The sequence below is a fragment of the Phycodurus eques genome, chromosome 10 (genome assembly GCF_024500275.1).
Source record: "Phycodurus eques isolate BA_2022a chromosome 10, UOR_Pequ_1.1, whole genome shotgun sequence".
NCBI lineage: Eukaryota > Metazoa > Chordata > Actinopteri > Syngnathiformes > Syngnathidae > Phycodurus > Phycodurus eques.
In genome coordinates, this window is record NC_084534.1 from 22637225 (window position 1) to 22659377 (window position 22153).

At 43.6% G+C, this 22153-nt stretch overlaps 1 protein-coding gene across 3 annotated transcripts in view; it reads left to right on the forward strand.

Moving 5' to 3' along the window:
* gli1 (GLI family zinc finger 1) overlaps window positions 1-21287 on the forward strand; it is a 58180-nt gene extending 36893 nt beyond the window's left edge. The window contains exons 2-13 of one of the 3 annotated variants that reach the window (XM_061688213.1): window positions 8096-8199; window positions 10939-11171; window positions 11527-11619; window positions 11713-11911; window positions 13265-13427; window positions 13586-13693; window positions 14907-15047; window positions 15120-15269; window positions 16365-16529; window positions 16621-16863; window positions 17291-17603; window positions 17976-21287. In XM_061688213.1, coding sequence (XP_061544197.1) covers window positions 8138-8199; window positions 10939-11171; window positions 11527-11619; window positions 11713-11911; window positions 13265-13427; window positions 13586-13693; window positions 14907-15047; window positions 15120-15269; window positions 16365-16529; window positions 16621-16863; window positions 17291-17603; window positions 17976-20518 — 4413 coding nt within the window. In that variant the 5' untranslated portion in view covers window positions 8096-8137 and the 3' untranslated portion in view covers window positions 20519-21287. The remainder of the gene's footprint in view (window positions 1-8095; window positions 8200-10938; window positions 11172-11526; window positions 11620-11712; window positions 11912-13264; window positions 13428-13585; window positions 13694-14906; window positions 15048-15119; window positions 15270-16364; window positions 16530-16620; window positions 16864-17290; window positions 17604-17975) is intronic. The other 2 variants (XM_061688215.1, XM_061688216.1) reach the window with 2 other exon arrangements.
* Window positions 21288-22153: the final 866 nt, after the last annotated feature.

The window sequence follows — 22153 nt, forward strand, 5'->3', positions numbered from 1 at the left end:
TCTGGTTGAATACACAAACTTTAATTATCTTTAAAGTTGTTAGTAGTTAGCTTTTCATTAAGCTTCAGTTAGGAGTGGCAATAAGGAGCTTGAAGCAGCTTGGCTTATTTTTTGAAGAATTGTTGACTATCTGCCAAACTACTGCATCCATGTTGTAAAATTAGCTGCCACCATCTAGTGTTCATAACAAATTGTTGTTATCAATTCAAAACAGAAAAATATTGGCCCAGTGACGGTTCATTTGTTCAAATAACTAAGTTGGGTCACATGTAAGTTGAGATACCACTGGGTTGGAAAAAATTTTGGTGAAAATTACACCTCACACATGCATAAACGTTTGGAGTTGGAAGGTTAATTCGGAAAATATGTATTTCAAAAGTCACACATATTTTTGGAATTTGAAAACGAACCTGGGAAAAATGTGCCTCAAAAGTTGCACAAAATTTCAGGGTTCACTCGGTTCAGGGTACCAAAATCCAAAACAAAGCAATTTTTTCAAATCTATTTTCACAATGATGTTTACTTTTGTTTGATATCTTGTGAGTGTCACGCTAAAGCAGAAAAGGGAATTAAAGTCCTTTCCATGACGCTCAACAATGGAAGTCGATCTGACGCTAATCTGGCCCGCAGCAGGTCAGTGAGTCGAGGCTTATTGTACATTACGGTGATGTCTCCAGCCCGGTGGCCTTTGCGGTGGTCACACCGTGACCCCCACCACCAGCAGCAGCCCGCCCTCCCCTCTGCCGTCCCATCACATTACAGCAACTGTGAGGAATTCACTGAGTAAAAGGGGTAGAAACAGAGAGGAGGGTGAACAGGGAAAGTGGGCAAGGAGGCAAGGGGGGCGAGCCCTTGAGAGTCCGTGTCGGGTGGGGTGGGGTTAGCAAAACAAAACCAGAATTTAAAAACAAAGTTTACCACTGAAGGAAAACAAGAGGGCCGCAAAATGTCAGTGGGTTGGAGGGCGGAGAAGAGTAAGGGAACGCGAGGGCAGGGTCTTCTGGCCCCCGTGGTTGGCTGAGGCTTCCCCCGCCCTCCAGCCTTAACACAACACCATCCTCCGCAAGGCCGGCCACATCAGGAACGGCTGGCTACATTACAGCTACCATTATCGTCTCTCTAAGTCATAACAGCCCTGAGAACACCCACCTCGACTGCACTGCTGCCAGGAGGGGGGAGCGAGGGAATGAGGGAGTGAGAGTCGGAATGAGCCCAGAGAGTGAGAGAGGAGGAATGAGGGTGGAGGCAGCAGGAGATAGTAGACAGAGATACAGAGTCGAGAAAAGATGGCAGCCAGGGAACACAGTCATTGACGTTTAATCTGCAGAGAACTTGAACTTGTAGCCTGCACAATCACAACCATCATTTTCCACTTGTTGACGTGTCGGGCCAAACCGCAGACGACTTTTGGTGAACTGCTTTATGATGCAAATAACCCACCAAACAGCTACCATTTTCAATACCATGCTTCCAGTTCAGGGTCAGTCTAGACAAGTTGACGAAAGGGGGACTACACCCTGGACTGGTCAACAACGTCCACCAACCAAATCTGCAGGACGGGGAATCCATTCCACGGCTTATGCATGAAAGGCTATCTGAAGTACTACACCAATGGTCCTGATACAAATGACCATCCACCCATACATCCATCTATCCATAATTATTTTACACGAGGTATCCTGTTCAGTGTGAGTTTAGCCTGTCGACGAAAGGTGGATTATACCCTGGACTGGTTCCCAGTCAAAGGTAGGTCGGGGAATCCCTCCCACGGTATTTGGCAACAGCTCTGACACAAATAATCACTCATTTATCTACCAATTTCTAGACTGTTCTTCCTGTTCAGGTTGAGTCTACCTCAGTTGACCTCGGGTAAAATGTGGACTATACTGCGAATTGGTCACTAATCAATGGCACATCAGGAATTCATCCCATATCCTCTGCATTTGACTGAACCACATTTGACTCTCATCTCAGGTTTGACAAAAACAAAGTCACTTGTCGCCAGGCAGTTGCAGGTCAGAGATTCATCCCATAGCCTCTGCGTGGAAGTTGGCTATGTGAACCACTAAGAATGGCCCTCGTACAAATAACCTCTCATACGGCACAATTTTCTCCACAATGTATCCTGTGCAGGGTAAACCCAGCGCACTTACCTCAGATGGACTACACCCTAGACTGGTCACCAGTCAATGACAGTTTTGGTAATCCCTCCCACAGTATTTGCCAATAGCTCTGACACAAATAAACACCAACATTATCAATTTCTCGAACATTCACCCTGTTTAGGGTGAGCATATCCCAGTTGACTTTGGTGAAATGTGAACTGCACCGCGAACTGGCCACCAGTGAATGGCACAAAAGGAATTCATACAATATCCTCTGCATGAAAATGGGCTATGTGATCCACTAGACTACCAAATGCCCTTTTGGTGAACTGATAGCTGATACAAATAACCAAGCATCCAGCCACCATTTTCTATATGCTGTTTTCTGTCCAGGGTCAGTAATTTCCCATTTACTGGACTTAGACCCTGGACTGGTTGCCAGTCAATGGCAGGTTGGGGAACCCTTCCCACAGCATCTGAATCAAAGCGGGCTATGTACATCACTACACTACCAATCCCTCTGAGACAATGTTCTTGAGTGAACTGACGTTTTACATCCAATATGTTCCCATTTGGAACCAGACTGCCCCATTTCCATGGAGAAGTCCACTTGACCACACTACAAAATGGTATTCACTTGTCTGTATTTCCATTCTGTAAAGCTGTAAAGGATATCAAAGTCAATGTTCTGTATCATTCCACTTTTTGGCAGATATCCATTGGGATGCCAGCTACGGTGCTATGGTATGTGGTGTCCTGGTTGGATTCCAGCCTGTGCTGCCGTGAACACCTGACTTTGGGATTGCCTTGACCATTTTTCAACACAGAATGGCAACTTCAGTGTGACAAATAGAATGAAATAGGGAGGATTTGACTTCTAAAAAAATACTGAGAGGAGTCAGAAGTCGTTAGTGTCTTGTTTACGATGTGGTGGTCAGCTTCTTGCAAAATTTTGCGTGTCGCACATTTTACGTCATACACCTATTTACCCTCTGGTAAACACAAAAACCTGATTAGTGTTTACAGTTCCATCCCTCCATTTTCTGTACTGTTTTATCCTCACAAGGGTCGCGGGCGTGCTGGAGCCTATCCCAGCTATCTACGGGTGAGAGGCGGGGTACACTCTGAACTGGTCGCTAGCCAATCACAGGGCACATTTAAACAAATAACCATTCGCGCACACATTCACAACGAAGGGCAATTTAGAGTTTTCAATCAATGCATGTTTTTGGGATGTGGGAGGAAACCGGAGTGCCTGGAGAAAACCCACGTAGGCACGGGGAGAACATGCAAACTCCACACGAGCGGGGCCGGGATTTGAAGCCCGTTCCTCAGAACTGTGCGGCAGACGTGCTAACCAGTCGTCCACCGTGTTCCATAAAGTACAAATGCGTAATTAACTGCTCCCACCGGTGAAAACGTACACCCGACAGACCACTGCACAAAGATCTCATATTGCATGTTTCTCTGCAAAGTCCACGGCTGTAATTTTGTGATAACCATTTTGTGTAAAGGACACTCAAGTTTTAAGAATCAGGGACTCCTGATAGACCGACGATCCGGTAAACACATGTAAACACACATGCTGTGTATTTACATTTCCCAACTGGGAGATGGAAAAAAAACAGATCTTCCGCAAAGTGCGCAAGGAAATATGAGGGCCAGATCCGTGTCACACCCCACAAAAAGGAAGGGTTAGGTGGGGGAAAAGGGCTGGGTCAGGCCATTTTGTCCCATGTGACCGGCGACCTGAGGAAATGTCTGTCCTCTCTGGAGGCCACCTAACAGGAAGGAGGATCTGATGATTTAGGGGAAATGTCACCCGACATGATGCCAACATATGATGCCAACATACTCCTTGCTCTTTTGCTACCCTTAAAGGAGACATATTGAGGATTGTTTCCCATTTGTCTTAATAAGGTAGAAAATATCTCAAGGATCAGGAATAATAGCACAGTTTTAATCCTAATTTTCTCGCCTCCCGGGAAGACACCTGATTTTGAGCGGGCGGTCCTGTCGCATGCAAATGAGCCAATGCTCAGCCTGCCTCACTACAGACCGGCCAAAGCCAAGTACACCTTCCGTTACTATGACGACGGGGGCGGAGCTAGGGTTTTGCGGCCAGCGACTTCTTCTCAAGCAGCTCATAGTCTGAAGAGAAAAGCAAGCCACCATAAAAACAAAGTACAATTTGTATTTTCACTTGTATCGGCAGCACTTCATCACCAATCCGCAATGTGGAGCATACAGCGGACACACTGCCAAACTCGAAAAACGGCAGCTCTTTGCTTAGCCTCGCTACCAAATCATGGGCGGAGAAAAATTCAGCGTAGGGGCGGTATTATGTAAATTTGCCAAATTATGCAAAGATCGCAATTCGGAAAAAAAAATCTGAACAGCCTGCTCTCAAAAATAGGGAGCTCATAACAGATTTACTTGGTTGTTTCATTTCACACGATGCATGGGCAGGCACACCAGAGATCCAACCATTTACTGTAAATTCAAGCAATTAAACAGTCCATCTTCCATAATATGTGCCTTATAGTCATGGCCTGTCATTCTACTACTCTAATCACACATCTTGAAGAAGGTCTGCTAAACTCAGAATGTCCAACAGAACACTGAGAAACGATGGTTGTTGTGCTCAAATAAACAAGCGTTGACTTGGAGCTCAACTATTCTCACCCCCCTTGTGTGCGCTTAATTTGGAACTAGGGTCAAGCTTCAAGTGTTGGCTCGAAAGGCCAACATATGAACCTCATCCAACCTGCACGTAACTGCAAAATATGGATGCCCCTGTTGTTCCAAAATGTTGCAAAATCGGGGCGACATCTGGGGTGGTTTGTACCCGATTCCCTCGCTTGCTTTAGTCAGTCGTTTGATTTATGTTGCGGCGGTTTTAATTTGCTGCTGCCCCATCCTTCTCGAAGCCAATGCCACAAAATTCCACTGGGCAAACTCGCACTGAGATTCTCATGAGTAATTGGCCAAAAATAGGACAATGCTGTTAGAAAGTTGTGTCACTGCAGGACAACAGGCAATTGTGGAGGACTAAAATTTGTATAACATGGCTATTCATATTCTACATGAGAAAGTCATTTCTCTTTCAACATTTTGGTTTGTTTCTGTGTGTGTGTCTGTCTATGTTTAATTTATGTAAGAATTTAGTCGATTAACATACAAAAAACAACTCATTTGTGGATCTAAATATTATGAGTACAGATGAATATAAATTAAAATAAGGCAATAAATTGAAAAATTAACAAAAATGTTTGAAAAATAAAATGAAACAACATTTGCAGCAAAGCCTGGCCACGGCATGTCTTCCGTGTTTGTCCAGTGTTTTAAACTAATTCACTTTTATTTTATTAACTTTATTAGGTTTAGTGGTATTTCCCACATGTAGTAATTGTTAACATTAAAACCGGAAAATAAAATAGGCATTAGAGTAAATCAACATATATAAAACAGATAATTAATGATAACAATAGTAATAATAATCATAATCATCAACACCAGCAGCACCACCACTGAATTTTATGCACACAGAATTTATTAAGATTACATCTGAAAATGTAATCATTAAAAATAATTTGAGTATTAATGAACACAAAGTAATGAAAAATAAAAAGTGAATACAAATATTGTAAAAATACAACAAAATGATATCCTCTAAGTCCTTAAAATATTATGAAATAATATTTTGTATTTTAACTCACGGTTATTTTTTAAATAAATGAAATCATACAGTATATAGAGTTAGCCCACTTTAGTTCTCAGTGACTCAATTTATATGCAGGTAGTTTTATACATTACTGAGGTTCATTGATCTTCCCAAACACACACACACACACACACTCACTTGACTTGCACCTGCCACCTCACTTACGCACTTGTACAGTAGAGTCGCAGCCTCTCCAGACTTGTTGAACACTCTAATATTGTGATAGCCCCTTGGCGAGACTGACAGGTGTGTGTGTGTGTGTGTGTGTGTGTGTAAGCGCCCTTTCGTAGCATTTACGAGCTCTGGGCAGCTGAAGTGCATGGCGAGATCTCTATTTAGCACTTGCAGCTAATTATCATACATACATGCCAAGCCAGCAGCGAATACATACAATTAGCACCAGCGGGCCGCCCATGTCATTTAGCCACTTGCTAACTTTACATTCCAAATCCCCAAAGGTGACTTGGGGGCTTAAACAGCTCCCTGCTACCCTTTTAACACTTACACGGCCACATAACGCTCCTGGCAACAGCAGACGGAGGCTTTCATCTCGGGGCCAGCGCGACTTTGTTTCTACGCTCGTCACATGAACGGCAGCAACATGATCGCCTGGCTCCATGAGAAGCCGGGTCATAAGTGTTGAGTGGAAGAATTAGCTTCAGCAGATTCTGATTTCTCTTACTGAAACACCCCAAGATGCCGCAAGATGCCACCAAAGGCCGATGAGTCGAAATAGCAAAGTGCATTGGTATCAAGGAAGTATGTCGAATTGCTGCATCTCAACTGAGACACAAGCATTGTATGTCAGGGAGGAGCTACTTTGAGTCTGGATTGTTAGTGAAAGAAAGGGAGAGCGAGAGATTTCATTTCTGAAATCAAATCTGTAAGCTATTTATTATTAAGTGTAATGTACGATTACCCTAATTTCTTGTGTATAATGCGCATATTTCCCCCCCCCCCCCCCCCAAAAAAAAAATTGTCAACCGTGAATAGTGGGCATTATACATAGGTATAGGGGCAAATGGAAACATATAAATGTATGCCTCCATCGAGTGGTTATGAAAAAGCTGTACCCTTTCACTCCAAAATGCCACCGCCACCTAGAGGTTATGAGAAAGGTGTACACTTTCATTCTAATATGCCACCTAGTGGTTATAAAAAAGGTGTAGCCTACACTTTCGTTCCAATACGACAGGGGTACGTATGACTGCATATATCTACAGTTGTGCTCATAAATTTACATACCCTGGCAGAATCTTTGAAATATTATATATATATATATATATATATAAAAAACTCTGAATTTTATGGCTGCAACACGTTCCTGGGACAGGTGGCAAAAAAGACTGAGAAAGTTGAGGAATGCTCATCAAACGCCTGTTTGGAACATCCCACAGGTGAACAGGCTAATTGGGAACAGGTGGGTGTACTGTATCAACCTAGCAGTGATACAAAGGACTAAAAGGAGGGGCAAATATTTTTACTAAATATTAATATATTTTTAATATTTCAATTTACAATTTTTGAAATGATACTTTTGAATTAATTTACACATTGCTGGCAAACATCTCATACTCATTCACAAATAGAACAAAAAAACAAGGAAAATCTACAAATTGGAAAACTTTGTATTACTTAGTATGTATGTACAGTATGTATGAATGTACTGTATGTATAGATTAGATATGGTGTATGTAGACTTTATTTTTCATTGTATATTTAATACATACAGTATATTGCTTTTAGTCACAAAGGGGGCTAAAAGAGGGTCAGAAATGTCTAACATACAGTGTACACCTTTTTCAAATGTTATCCTACAAGCCTGCGTGCTGGTCAACTACAATTATATGAGGGAAATAAAAAAAAAAAAAAGGTATTTGCATCCGAGTGATTAAAAAGGTTTGTTATCAGAGAATGAGATTAAATACAGATTTTAAAATGCACTCCTGTATATAAAGTATACTGTATACAGCATACATAGGGGTTCCTTTGCGTTCCAGTAAATTTGTGTGGCTTTGAATGTCAGTTATTCCCGCTATAATTTCTACTTGTACTTATAATGTAATGCATTTTCTAACCAGCGCTGCTTTTAAAATAAACTCCACCTTTCGGCGAAGGCCTTCTCTTGTTTGCTTTGCTCTGTTATTAACGTCCTACGCGTCCGCAATTGTTTTTGTCCTTCTGGGGTATTTCGGTTCACTTTGGTTTGGCGCCGAGCCGGTTCTTAACTAACCCGCGCGTGTCCTTGTATTTGGGCTGCCGGCAGGTCGTTGGCATAAGGGGAGCAGTCGGCCGTCTCTGAGCTCCGATGCCAGTGGACATGCAGCCACACCAGGGGCTGTATCACTATGACACCTTGCCCTCCAGAGGGTAAGAAGCACTGCACATGAATATTTCATACTTTTGTTCATTTTACCATGGATTTTTAATGTCATCTTCAAAATGAGATAACTTCGATCCACATACGTTTCCTTAAATTTGCCATTGTTGTTATCGTGCCTTTTCCACAAATGACTTTCTGCGTGTTTCTGATGGGTTAAAAAGGCTTTAGAGTTAGGGAGATGGGCTTCCTTGATCATATATCGGTGTAAAAACAATAATTAATTGTAATTGTTTTCACTTTATTAGAAAATACTAAGGGAAATGTAATGGCACTAATATTTTCCCCCCACAGCTTTCTAACCATTTTGATCCAAAATTTGTCCATGTTGTTTTTATGCGTTTTCCAACAAATGAATTTCTTCAGGTTTTTGATGAGATAAAAAAGGCCTTCGGATTACGGTTAATATTATTAATTGACTTCCTTAATCCATTTTGGGGAGGGGAAAAAGCAACAATAATTTGATTGTTTTAAATATATATTTATATTTATTTTATTTAAGACCGCCATACAGTAACATGGACTTAGTATAAAACTGTCAATTTAATTTAAAAAAACACCTCGGTTTTGTCATGAGTGACCAGAAAAGGTCCCTCTGACAGTTACTTCTGTTTGACCCAGTTTTGTATCCGCTTTGTCCATATTTGGCTAAGACCGCCCGCTTTCCTCTCATTGGTTACCTCCATGTAGAAGACCCACTTGTGAGATCACAAGTGTTTGTAATGTTGAAAGCACTGGCTCAGGGGCAGAAAGGGAAGGCGGAGGTCTTCGCTAGTGACGTAGATAAGAAATAAGAATGACCTGATTTCAAGCCTATTGGCAGAAAAAAATCTGCAACTCAGGAATGCATGGACAATTTTAATTCATATTTCACATATTTACTGAGGCATTACATCACAAATACTATTAAAAATTGGTTTGGCTGGTAAATTTGTCATTATTGATTTCATTCCTTTTCTGGAAATGACTTTCTTCAGGTTTCTGATGGGCTAACAGGGTCACTGGGTTTTGGATTTATAGGGGTAGTAGATGGCATTTGTCAATTGATGTCATTTTAGATTACATGACCATGAAATAAGGCCTTCAGTTGGAAAAATCTAATTTAAGGTTTATAAGGAAAGAGGAACAGAAAACATGTACAGGATACAACGAATCCCACCAAAACCCAACTAAACCAAAAGGACGTTAAAATGACAACTGATCTTTTGCAGCGGGAATGTGTTCTCCCCAAAACTCAAGTAGCATTTAAGTCACATTTTAAAGTGACGAAAACAGAATATCATCTCTTTAGTGCTTTAGCCCAAAATAATGACTCCTTGTGCCATCATAGCATCGCATTGGTGATAGTGACACCTTAGCAGACGCTTAGAACCTGCTTCTATTTTCATCCTGCTTTTGACTCTGAGGGTGCTGCAGCAATTGTTGTGGAGCAAGCTCAGCCTTCACACCCCCGCTTTTCACTGTCTGCACCAACCCTCTTTCCCCTCCCTTCGTTCCCCATGCCACCCAGGTTGCAGGGCGGACTCTGCCTCTCTGACAGCTGCTAATTACAGGCTGACCGGCCCCCGCTGCGCTCTGCATGACTGCCCCGTGGCCCCGCTGCTCTGCTCAGGTTACCGTATTGAGGCAACGGGCCGGGCCGTAGAGGAAGGTGGAGGAGATAGAAGAAGATAGGCAAAGAGGGAGATTGGAGGGGCCAGAGGGAGAAACCGTGAAACTGAACAGATTGAATGGCAGAAGAGAAAAGGGGAGCTGGGTTGCATTCTGGGTTAGGGTGGGGTTGGGGGGCAGTAGTGAATTAGAGAGCGCAGATTAAGCTCCAGTAGGGAATACAAGATTTGAAGAGCTGAAAGGGAGAATTAGGACAAGGTAGGTGGATGGATGGATGGATGGATGGAGGAGGCCTCTTTTTGGAGGGACAAAAAAAGGTTTTTTCAACTTCAAGAGAGACTGGAAGGTTCCCTTCTCCAATTTGGGAACTTGGGAATCCGAAACACCCAGAGGACTTCTTTTCCATCAGCTCCAAGCAAAACAATGACAAGCTGCCCTCTGGTGGGAAGGAGGAGACATCACAGCCGAGCCCATGCCGGACCAGGACGGTCCTGCTTTTTCAACCCAGTGGTTGAACGCCGTTCATCCATCTTTTTTCTATAGCACTTGTCCTCATTAGAGTTGAGGGTCAGTTGGAGCCTGTCCAAGCTGACTGTTGGCAATAGAAGGGTGTTCCACCACGGACTGATCGCCAGCCAATTGCAGGTTCTTACCTATGGATAATTTCTAGTCTTCATTGCTGGCTGACTTTTAGTGAAAGAAGCGGGGTACACCCTGGAATGGTTGCCATTGGTGACTTTTGGTGAGAGAAGTGGGTTACATACGAGATTGATTCCCCCCCCCCCAAATGCAATTCACATTTATCAAAATAAGATTTAAATACATTTTGGTTGACGAATAGACTCGATCAAACTGCTGCCGACTGTCAAAACAAATCAAGAAGAAGCAATCTGTGGGCTGCGAAGGCTTGTTTGGTGACACGCAACTGTCATGTGGAGTGTAAAAATAGACGGGGGAAAGGGTGAGGTTTTTTTTTTTTTTTTAAAACTGGTACTTATACTTAAGTACAGAGTGTGAGTACTTTTGCCACTTCTGAATTTGCTGACAGTTTCGCCTTGCAAGTTGTATTGACTTTGTCCATTTAACTGATTCTATGCTTGTTCTGGATTCTTCCACAGCTTACTGCCAGCGGACCAGTCTCCGTACAGCGATGTCCCCTCGCTGCGAGCCCCGCTCCTCAACGGCCCTCCTCAGGACTGCAGAGCCATGTACAATCCCACGACTCCCGGTATGGGTCACGGATCGGGACCGGCCCAGAGCATCGGTCACTGCTTGGATCCATACATGAGGCCTCCCCAGGCCCCGCCACCCCTCGGCACGATGGGCCATCGGAGCATGGCGCCCACGGAAGGTCAGTGAGTGAGTTTGCAACATTGGGTGTGCTCGAAATAGGGAGTTTTTCCAATCGCCACCAAATGGTAACTGAGTATACTAGACAGATGGGCAATATTTCAGTTTAAAAATGGTGAGTTTTCAACTGCACGGTGCAGGCGAAGCTTGGTGGCAAATCTTGATGATTCTCCATGCAATGCAATATGGCCCCTGGGGTATTAGAAATGATCGTCTCCCACCACCAGAGCTTCCAATTGACAATTGACAAGCTACGATTTTAAGATTTTCCCTTTGAAGAAATTCCCCCGGACTCTAACGAACTTTCCCACTTCTGTTTCAGTGCTAGTAACCAAGGACCCTGACTCTTTTCACAGGCAACAGCGCCCCCTACTGTAACCAGAACAACATGATGTCCTCCCATCACAACTTCTGCCAGTCGGCCTCGGATCAGATTGGCTCAGGTGACGGTAAGAAGCCCAAAATAATGACAATAATAAATACGGCCATTATCAGCACTTTTTTTTTTCCTTTTTATTTTTCCTGTTGCCACTTTGGAGCAGGCTCGAGGTTTTCCACGCCGCGCTCCATCCTGAAGCTGAGTAAAAAGCGAGCGTTGTCCATCTCACCGCTCTCTGACCCCAGCGTGGACCTGCAGACGGTCATCCGAACGTCGCCCAACTCCCTGGTGGCCTTCGTCAACGCTCGCTGCACGCCCAACGGGGCCGGCTCGTACGGCCATCTGTCCGTCAGCGCCATGAGGTCACATCTTTTATACAGCATACGCCGTATTCCTTTATGATATAGCTTGCACATGCACATATTGAATATAATGTAGATGCACTCTCTTAGTAAGTCATTCATTTTATTACGGGGTTTTTTTTCCTGGCATTTTTTGCCTTGCTGACCTTTTTCCGTCCTTCCTTTGTATTACTTACTGTACATCCTAGCTACCTTTGCTTAAAAAAATACTTCACTGCCTTCATTCACTCGTTCTTTCCTTCCTTCCTTCCATCACACCTATTTTTATTTTTTTATTTTTTTAAATTCTTACATGCTTGTGTCATCCTCCCTTTTCTGCCTTCCGTTGGTACATTCCCTCCTTCCTTCCGGACCACTTTGCTGCCTTCCTACCTTCAGACCCATTTTTTTATGAATGCATCCTTACATCCTTCCTTCTGTTGCTTTAACCTGCTTTTCTGCCTTTTCTTACCTCCATACCTCTACCTCAGACCCACTTTTTATTTTGCAGCAACTACTCTTCTACCCTCCTTCCTTTAGTACTTATTCAACACTGCTTTAGGATCCTGACTCAACTTATTTGCTAATTATTGCTAGGGAGTGGGGATAATTATGCTAAAAAAAAAAGAAAAGAAAAGAAAAACAAGCACCATAAATCGAGAGGTATTGTTCTGATTTCTGCTTGTTGGTTTGTTCGCAGGCTGATGCAAAAACTACAAAGTAAATTTGTCAAGGGGAGACACAAGTACCATCGAAGAACCCCTTTTTAAAATACTGGTAAAAGTCTGGACAGGTAGTGAATGGTTGATGACAGGGTAAATGACCAACTTTCCCACTTAGTGGCGCTACAGTACTGTAATTCAGCCTTTCCCAAACTTTTTAGTTCAAATACCCTTTCAACACCCATTTTATTTTTAAATGTTTATTTTTATTTTTTTTTCGATGAATTTTAAGTCATCATTTTAAATTAAAAAAAACCAAACCAAACATTGTAACCGATATATTATTTGTATTATTACAATAATTAATAATTCATCCTTGACTATATGTAGAAATTACCCCTCTAACCACTGGGTTATTTTGAGAAACAAATGTGTAAATTTATCATGAACAATTCCTGCTGTTCATATTTATTATGATCCAAGACTGCCATTGGCCATTTCATCACGCACACCCCTGGAGTGGTGCAGCACCGCGGTTTTGGTATTTCATGGTCTTGATGACACTTTTAGCCAGCTGCGCAATTGGAACGCCTTCATCGTGGCGGTCCCAAACCATGCATTTTTAGTTTTACCATCTAGCCCCAAATCAAAAATTGCCACTATTACTTTTATTGTAAATATATTTTAACCATCATTCCGTGTCCCCCTGCAGTCCATCAATGGGCTATTCTGGCAACATGAACTGCCAATCCAGACCTCAGGGCTCCATGTACGCAGGAGTAGGCGGGGGAACACCTCACGCATCGGGCCCGTGCCAGGCGTCCCGACTCCCCGCCCACAACCCTCGTCTCCACGCGCCGCCCAAACACGGACAAGTACGACTTCCCTTATTACTGTCTCTTTTTCAGCTTGATGCGTTATCTATGTGCGGTCTGGTCTGTTTCTGACAGCTGAGGGGAAGCTTGATGCTACAAAAGCGAAATGACAAGAGTCTAGAAATAGTTTAAATATGTGTACATTATGTACATTGTAGCTAAAGACCGAGCCCGGGTTGGGAGTGGTGATGGATGGCATGAATGTGAAGAGCCTGGAGGAGAGGTCTGAGGGAGATGTGGCCAGCCCTTCCTCCACCGGTACTCAGGTACGAGAACATTTTTACATCCTTACACCCTGTTGACTGTAATATACAGTCGCCGGTCAATGATAAGCTGTGATATACAGTCGCCGGTCAGAAAATCATCAGCAAAGCCCAATACAAGAGCTGCAGCCAAACATTCAGCCTTTTTATTCTAGTGGTTCTTGTTTGAATTGGTGAGCGTTGTTACTAGTTTTCGGTTATAAAGCCACACAAGCACAAAATACAGTATGTACATTAGTACAAAAGGAACCTCTGGATGCTCAAGTGTGGTTCTCCAACAACCACTTTAACAAAATAATTGTGGAATGTCAATGGTAGTGTCAACTATATATGAACATTGTTCTTTTATAGACATTTTTATAAAGATGCTGTCGTAATTGCCATTTTTTAATTGTTTAATCTCTCTTAATGCTTGTAATCTTTATGAATAGTTTTTATTCTTTTTCTAAAATCATTTGGAATGTTTGATTTTTTTTTACATATTTAACATTTATAATAGATTCAATACTTGTAGATATTTGAATATGAGTTAATGATTTTTATATAATATTTAAAATTAATGATTTCACTGATTGTTGTAATTGGTTACATGTAATAATTGTGTTTTAATTGTATATTTACAAATATTTAGTGCATTTTAACGTTTTAAAATATTTTAAGTATATCATATTTTAAATAATTTGTCATTTGTAATTATTTTTTAATAGTTTTGATGACATGCTAATTGTTTTTGTTTTCCTATATTTTTGATCATGTTTCTATATTTTTTAGAACATTTTGAGTACAATTTTACATATTTAAAAATTATTTTAATCATAACTTGTGCCTTTAAAAACACCCATACAAAGATATACCAGCAGGTGAAAATTACTAACAAAAGGAAACATAAATGTACACAAATAAGCCACTGTTAAAAGATGATTTTGAGGTATGATTTAAATTCTAAAAATATATATATCCTCAACCATTGCAGTTAAAATAATGCAACAGTATAAAATATGTATATTTCAATATTTTTTTATTTGTATTTGCTGATGATAGTTAAGTTTACTTTACCAATAAAGGGCTAAATTATAAGTAACATATAGTGAGAGCATTACTGTAGCTTGGATGCAAACTTGTGGTACATCAAGGAGCATGAATCATATTTCCTTAGTAGGGGGAAAAGAGAATCATTCTAATATTTTTGCTGTCTGGTTTTCATGTGTTTCATCAGGACCCTCTCTTAGGTCTCCTGGACGGCCGAGACGACTTGGACAAGGAGGACGGCAAGCCCGAACCGGAGGCCGTCTACGAAACCAACTGCCACTGGGAGAGCTGTAACAAGGAGTTTGACACGCAGGACCAACTCGTTCACGTAAGAGCGAATGCAGCAAAAAATAGCATCGAATGCATCCGAGCTTAAAAAAAATATATTTTTTGTTTGCAGCACATCAACAATGAGCACATCCACGGCGAGAAGAAGGAGTTCGTGTGCCACTGGCAGGAGTGTTCTCGCGAGCAGCGGCCATTCAAGGCCCAGTACATGCTGGTGGTCCACATGCGCAGGCACACTGGGGAGAAGCCGCACAAGTGCACTGTGAGTAAACACAATTCTTCGTCTTCTAGTTTCTTGATGACACTCATTAGGTACAGTAGGTGTACCTAATTTTGCAACCTTTGAGTCTTGTATATTATGTTTTTGTCACCATATAAAACAGTTTCATCTTTATAACATGTCTATGACATGTTTTTGTCAAAACACCCCAAGGCTCGAGAATTCCATCTCACACTTTTCACACTCAATTTGTTGTCTTGCTGTAATTAGCCCGTTTTGAGGGGGTGGTCCTGTCTCATGAAAAAAAAAAAAAATGCTCCAAGTCACCCCCACACCACCATATACTGTTGGGCCAAAGGAGAGTACAGATTTTTTTTTTTTTAAATGAAGACGAGGTGGCGGAGATTGGGGGTTGAGTGAAGCAAGCAGCTTTTACTTGTGGGAGCAGAGCCAAGAGTGTGGGGGGGAAAAAAAGTGAGCGCCCAAAAGGACAATAAAAGTATTTTCACTCTGGGAAGCAGCACTTCATGCACGACATTTCAGGCACTTGTCATTAAGTCTGCCGGTAAGTGTATGTCGCGTATGCACCAGACATCACCAAACATGAATAGTCCCCGTCCCCACCTCATCGACAACTTCACAGCGCAATAATCCACTACGTGCCGATTATCAGAAGCTAACACAGTTGGCTAATGATAATGTGCACATCCAACAATACTGAACACAGATATGCTTACCTTTCGGCTTTGACGTATTGTTTCAGATATTGTAGTTTGGCAATGGTTTGAAAGTGGCTCTGGAACTTCGCACACCCAAGCTGCCAAATCATGGGTGGAGAAACCCAGTGTGGGGGATGTTTTTTATGATAATTAGCCACATTGTTATGTCACAGTCCCTCAAAATTCAGAACGGCTCGCTCACAGACACATTGTGGAAAAAAGGCAGCTCACAAAAGGCTTACGTGGTTGTTCAATTTTACACTCAATCTGTGGGTAGGCACTCCAGAGACCCATGTTTGTATGCAAGCCATTAAAAAAGGAACTTTTGCATGAAGTGTCCCCTGGAAGCCCCTGCTGCTTTGATTCTCCTTGTATGAAATAACATTTACTAACAATAGCATCTGCATTTTTACTTCAGTTTGAAGGCTGTAACAAAGCATACTCCCGTCTGGAAAACCTAAAGACGCACCTGCGCTCTCACACTGGGGAGAAACCCTACGTGTGTGAACACGAGGGCTGCAACAAGGCCTTCTCAAACGCCTCAGATCGGGCTAAACACCAGAACAGAACCCACTCCAATGAGGTAGTGTACCACAAAATTATCCAAACCTATTGTACAAGATTCTGGCTTTTTGCGACTGTTCTGTACTGACTTGGACTTTACCGTGGTCCAGAAACCCTACGTTTGCAAGATTCCCGGCTGTACCAAACGGTACACAGACCCGAGCTCGTTACGTAAACACGTGAAGACGGTGCACGGCCCCGAAGCCCACATCACCAAGAAGCACCGAGGCGACACGGGACCGAGGCAGCCCGGCTCAGCCATAACCCCCGGAGGTCCGGGCGCCGAATTGCTGCTGGAAAAGGAGGAGAAACGCCGGGAGGACTGCAAACTGATGGCTCCTGATACCACTCTGGTGAGTGTCTTCATCTAAACTACAAGTTATACAGTATATTAGGTTGCAAGAAATTTTATATTGTATCTTTTATGCGACGCATAGTTGACAGCATGTAATGCTTCTTGAGAATTGAGGAATCAAACCAAAAGCAATTTTTTTTCTATTAAACAGGGCTTTGGCCTGAGTACAAAAAATAGACGGAGGATACAAAAAAATAATAATAAAAAATAAATAAATAAATAAATCAAAAGAGCAAGGAGCAAATCGGGAATATGCACTGGAACACTCTACCATAATTTTTTTTGTGTGCTATTAGTTTAAGTAGATTCGGTTTATCTAAATTATTGTGATTTATACGACCGATTTATGCAGAAATCGAGGTAATTCCAAAGGCTTCACATATTTTTTCTTGCAACTGTAAGTCAAACAACTCAACCTGTTGCAGAAATCTCAGCCAAGCCCTGGCGGCCAGTCGTCGTGCAGCAGCGAACGCTCCCCGCTGGGCAGCACCAACAACAACGACAGCGGTGTGGAGATGAACCTGAACGCGGCAGGCAGCCTGGAAGACCTCACAGCCCTGGAGGACGGCGGAACGGCCGGGGGAGGCGGAGGGGAACCGGGAAGCACGGCAGCGACGATGGGAATGTCGGCGCAGGCTCTCAAGAGGCTGGAGAACCTCAAGATTGACAAGCTGAAGCAAATCCGCCGACCGACGCCCCCTAGCCGTTGCCTCCCCAACAAGCTACCCGTGCTTCCTTGTACGTGCCGTGTACCCTTTATATTGTAATGTAAATACAGTAAATGTTTATTGCTACCGTCACAAAAGTGAGAACATTCCTTATTGTCTTTTGTTGGCTTGTTGATTGGTTTGTTTGTTTGTTACCAAGGTTACGCAAAAGCTACATAACCAATTTCTTTACTCGAGGAAGACCAAAGAAGGTTGATAGATGTAGTGAGCTAAGACATGAGGGCAGTTGGTGTTAGCAGATACAGCAGATAGGCTTACATGGAAATGGATGACACGCTGTAGAGACCCCTAATGGGACAAGCCAAAAGGAAAAGAAGATCAATATGTATTGTTGTGTAGTTGTCATATTTCTGAGCAGTTTTTTGTGTGTGTACATTTTCAGGTTCGGGTGATACTATGGGAATGTGCACCCCATCTCCACTCTCAAATCGGCGTGTCATGGAGCTATCCAACCATGAGCTCGGAGGCGGGACTTCCATCGGTGCCAATGCCAACGACCGGAGAGGAAGCGGGACGAGCAGCCTGAGTTCCGCCTACACCGTCAGCCGCCGCTCCTCCATGGCGTCACCCTACTTGTCCAGCCGCCGCTCCAGTGACGTCTCTCAGATGGGGGCAGCAGCTGGGGGTGGGTGCCACCTTCTGGGCCAAGATCAGAGCGGTGGGGATCCCCTCTCTCCCAAGACCAGTCGTAGGGAAGTTCCCTGTCCAGGAAGTGGCGGGCTGCCAGCTCTTTCGAATCTGACTCCGGCGCAGCAGTACAGTCTAAAAGCTAAGTATGCCGCCGCCACTGGTGGCCCACCACCTACTCCCTTACCCGGTATGGATCAGCCAGCCACTCCCGGCAGAAGAGGTGTTTTGGGCGATTACCAGGGTCAACCTCTGCCTCCTTTCCTTCAGCAAGGTGGTCCACGTCGGCACAGTACCAACACAGAGTACGGCACAGGCGTGATCTACCCTCACCAGGCTCCTGGCAACGCCAATAGGAGAGCTAGCGATCCGGTAAGATCAGCAGCAGCAAACCCCCTAGCCCTCCCGAAACGGTTCAACAGCCTCAATAATGTGTCTATGATGGGCCGGAGAAATGCCCTGCAACACCAAGACCACCGCAGCACCAGCATCACTCGCCACATGTATTCCCCTCGGCCCCCTAGCATTACAGAGAATGTCATGATGGAGTCCATGGGTATGGAGCCCCAGCTACCCCCTTTGGATGTCAGAGACCGTTCCATGATGATCCCACCTGGCGAACGGGGCTTTATGGGGTACCAGCAGCAGCAGACGCTTGGAGGAGGTGGCGGACCACTTTCAAATCAAGTATCTCCAAGCCATGACCCCCTGGGCTGCCCAGACCAAAGTTACTTGAAAGGGAATTACCAGAACCAAGGAGGGGAAGTTACTCCCAGGGTTGGTGGAAATCCAATGGGTCAACCAAGGCCTGTTCACAGAGAGGGTATGTCTAGTACACTTCTTCAACAGGCCGAGTTCAGTATGAGCAACTGTCAGCTCAGCCCGTCAGGCCACCATTACCCGACCTTGGGACAGAGGGGCGAGGCTGGAACTGGTCAATGGCGTGACGGTCACAACCAGATCCAAAGTTCTCTCCAGGACCAACGCAGCTTGCAATATTCAGAAGCAACTATGCAGCCTCAACAGACACAAGTCCACTTCAACAATCAGAGGGCTCTTTACAACAATCCAGACGGCGTACATAAACTCACCATTAAGCCTGAGCAGCAGTTCCACCCCGGCATGGGAAGTGCTGATGCCTGTCAAAGTGCTAAGCTACAGCAGCAGCAGCAGCTACTCCTCCAGCAGGTTCAGGGTTATACCCCACAGACAGGGAGTCGAGCTATGATGAGGAACTCAAACAGCATGAGCTGTGACTTTCAAGGACAGACCCAGAACTCCTTCCCCAATGGTGGGAGCTTGAGTTTGGCTTGCACTGGTACCTCTCTTTCTGAGGGCCAGAGGCCCGAAACCCCCATGATACAGGTAAAGGAGATGATGGTGAGGAATTATGTGCAGTCCCAACAAGCGCTCATGTGGGAGCAATCACAAGAACAGCAGCAGAGCCCAATAAAACCACCTCCACTTTCAGACAACATGGATCTGGCTGGCCAGGCCTCGATGATGCAACATAGTCCTCAGCACCAAAACCATAACATGTACTCAAACCATTCATACGCTTCCTACCCCAACCACAACCTTGTCATAAGCCCTCCGACACACAGCCGAGGTTCCAGCTCGGCCGCACCTAAAGAGCGGCAGATGATGGGGCTCCAAGGCTCTTGCTACGGCCAGGAGATGGTGGTCCCAAGGCCTCCTCCTCAAGGACGGAAACCTTTGAGTCGCCAGAACAGCTTGTCACAAGTCGGAGGAGGCTACATGGGAAGTCCACAACAGCTCAGCCCTGCCCACTCCACTTCCAGCCCGAGAAGAGCCGTCCGGTTGCCTCCAGTCCAGCACCCGCAGCAACCACAGCATGAAATATTCTCCCCTTCCAATAATAATGTTTACTACTCCGGTAATATCCATATGGACATGGTGAAACACATGGATACCCAGAATGGGCATCGTCTCCCACAACAACACAGCATGGGAGCCAACCTAGAGCCAACAGCTGGTACAAAATCCGCTCCCATGGCTCCCTATACTGATTCCGGCCCCATCCCCAACGCCTTAGAAAACCTGGACCTGGACAACGCTCGCATAGACTTCACTTCGATCATTGACGACGCCGAGCCCTCTTCCTTTAGTCCGCTTAACCATCCTAATCAGGGTGAGCCGGGGTCTTCCTCGCAGACATCGTCACGTCTCACCACCCCGCAGACCTCTGTCACCCTGTCCAACATGGCGGTGGGTGACATGACATCCATGCTCACCTCGCTGGCTGGGGAGAATAAGTACCTAAACACTTTGTCGTAGAAGACGACATCAGGACAACAATCAAAGAACCTTGTTTTTATGTTGCCCAATAGAAACATCTCACCAGCACATACTAGTCCAGTTCGGGGAAAAATGCTTTTTTTTCCCAGTTTTGTTTCATGGATTATTCATCAAGGACAAGGCCTTAATTCTTCTAATTATGTTTCTCATAAAGGAAGGACATGGGACTGACAAAGATTATTTTACCAACTGGATACCTTTGCTACACAGACAATAATACGGACTTGTACGACAATCCACGCTATCAAAACTTTCAAACCAAAGGTGCCTATTTGCTCCCTTGCTGCCTTTCTATGGAAGTATGTCCGAGCAGTCTTGAGTTTGAATTTCACAGTTAAAATTGGAATTTCTCTGGGTTGCAATTTTAATTTTTGAGATTGAATTTGAATATAGATTTTTTTTTTTTTTCTTTTCCAATTTAGCATAAAAGAATTTGGCATCTCAACATTGCTGCTGAATTTTTTGAGATGGAGAATTTTTTTTACAATTAAAAAATGTATCCAAAAAAAAAATTGCGTCTCAATTTAATTTCAAATTCAGAAATTCTAATTCAAAATCAGATGGCACATATATTGTTCAATTCCTCTCTCCTTTTCAGTGTTGGAAACAGAGCTGTTTGGATTTTCTTTTTCCCCCCAAAAATGGGGCATTCCAGTGGCAACCAGAAGGATGCGATGTACATAACTTATACATACATTTATGCTGTAATATGTTGTGTATATGGTAATAAGACGGCGGGCAAATCTTTTGTCTCGTGATGACGTTTTTTGTTTTTCAGCATTCATGTGGGTGTTAATATGATGAAGTTGTTTTAGTGGTCAGGGGGATAACAAATGTGTACTATTTACCTTAGTAGTCTGTACAAGTGGCCCAGCAGTATTTCCACACAGTGTATTGTACGCGCATAGCCTATCACACAGACACTCAGGTTGCTGTTTTAAAATTACTTGGAATTGCCTTTCCTAAAACATAGTTTGCACTCCACTCGTTTACTGTTTAGCTTTCCAAGAGCAGCTGTATTGCATCAACTGTATTGCGTGTGTGCAACTATTCCCTCTGCAGTTGGTTTTGTATCAAGGGACAGGGATTTGACAAAATTTCAATTGATTGTCATGCCCCAAAATATTTTTAATTGTAAGGGAGAAATGTTCTGTGAATGAGGTCGGCATACGTGTAGAGTTGAGTCATATTTCGTCTTCGGACAGCAATTGACAGCTGGTTGCAGGCAAGTTGTGCACTCCATTCTTGCCTCATTTGCTTTCGTTAACCAACAGTGAATTAACAGTCAATCAGTTGATACATATTAACTCAAGGAGGCTCAGGATGAAGGCCGTTTTAAAGAAAGCATATCTGTTGATACATGCCAACCATTTCATGAGAAAACAAATACTGTATGGTAAATGACATCACGGGCAGCATGGTGTGCAATGTGGTCAGCACACCTGCCTCACACTCCTGAGGTTCGGGGTTCGAATATGTCTCTATGTATCGGTACTCCCTGTGCTCGCGTTGGTTTTCTCCAGCTACTCTGGCTTCTTCCCACATTCCAGAAACGTGTATTTTAGGTTAATTGAAGATTCTAAATTGTCTATAGATATGAATGGGAATGGTTTG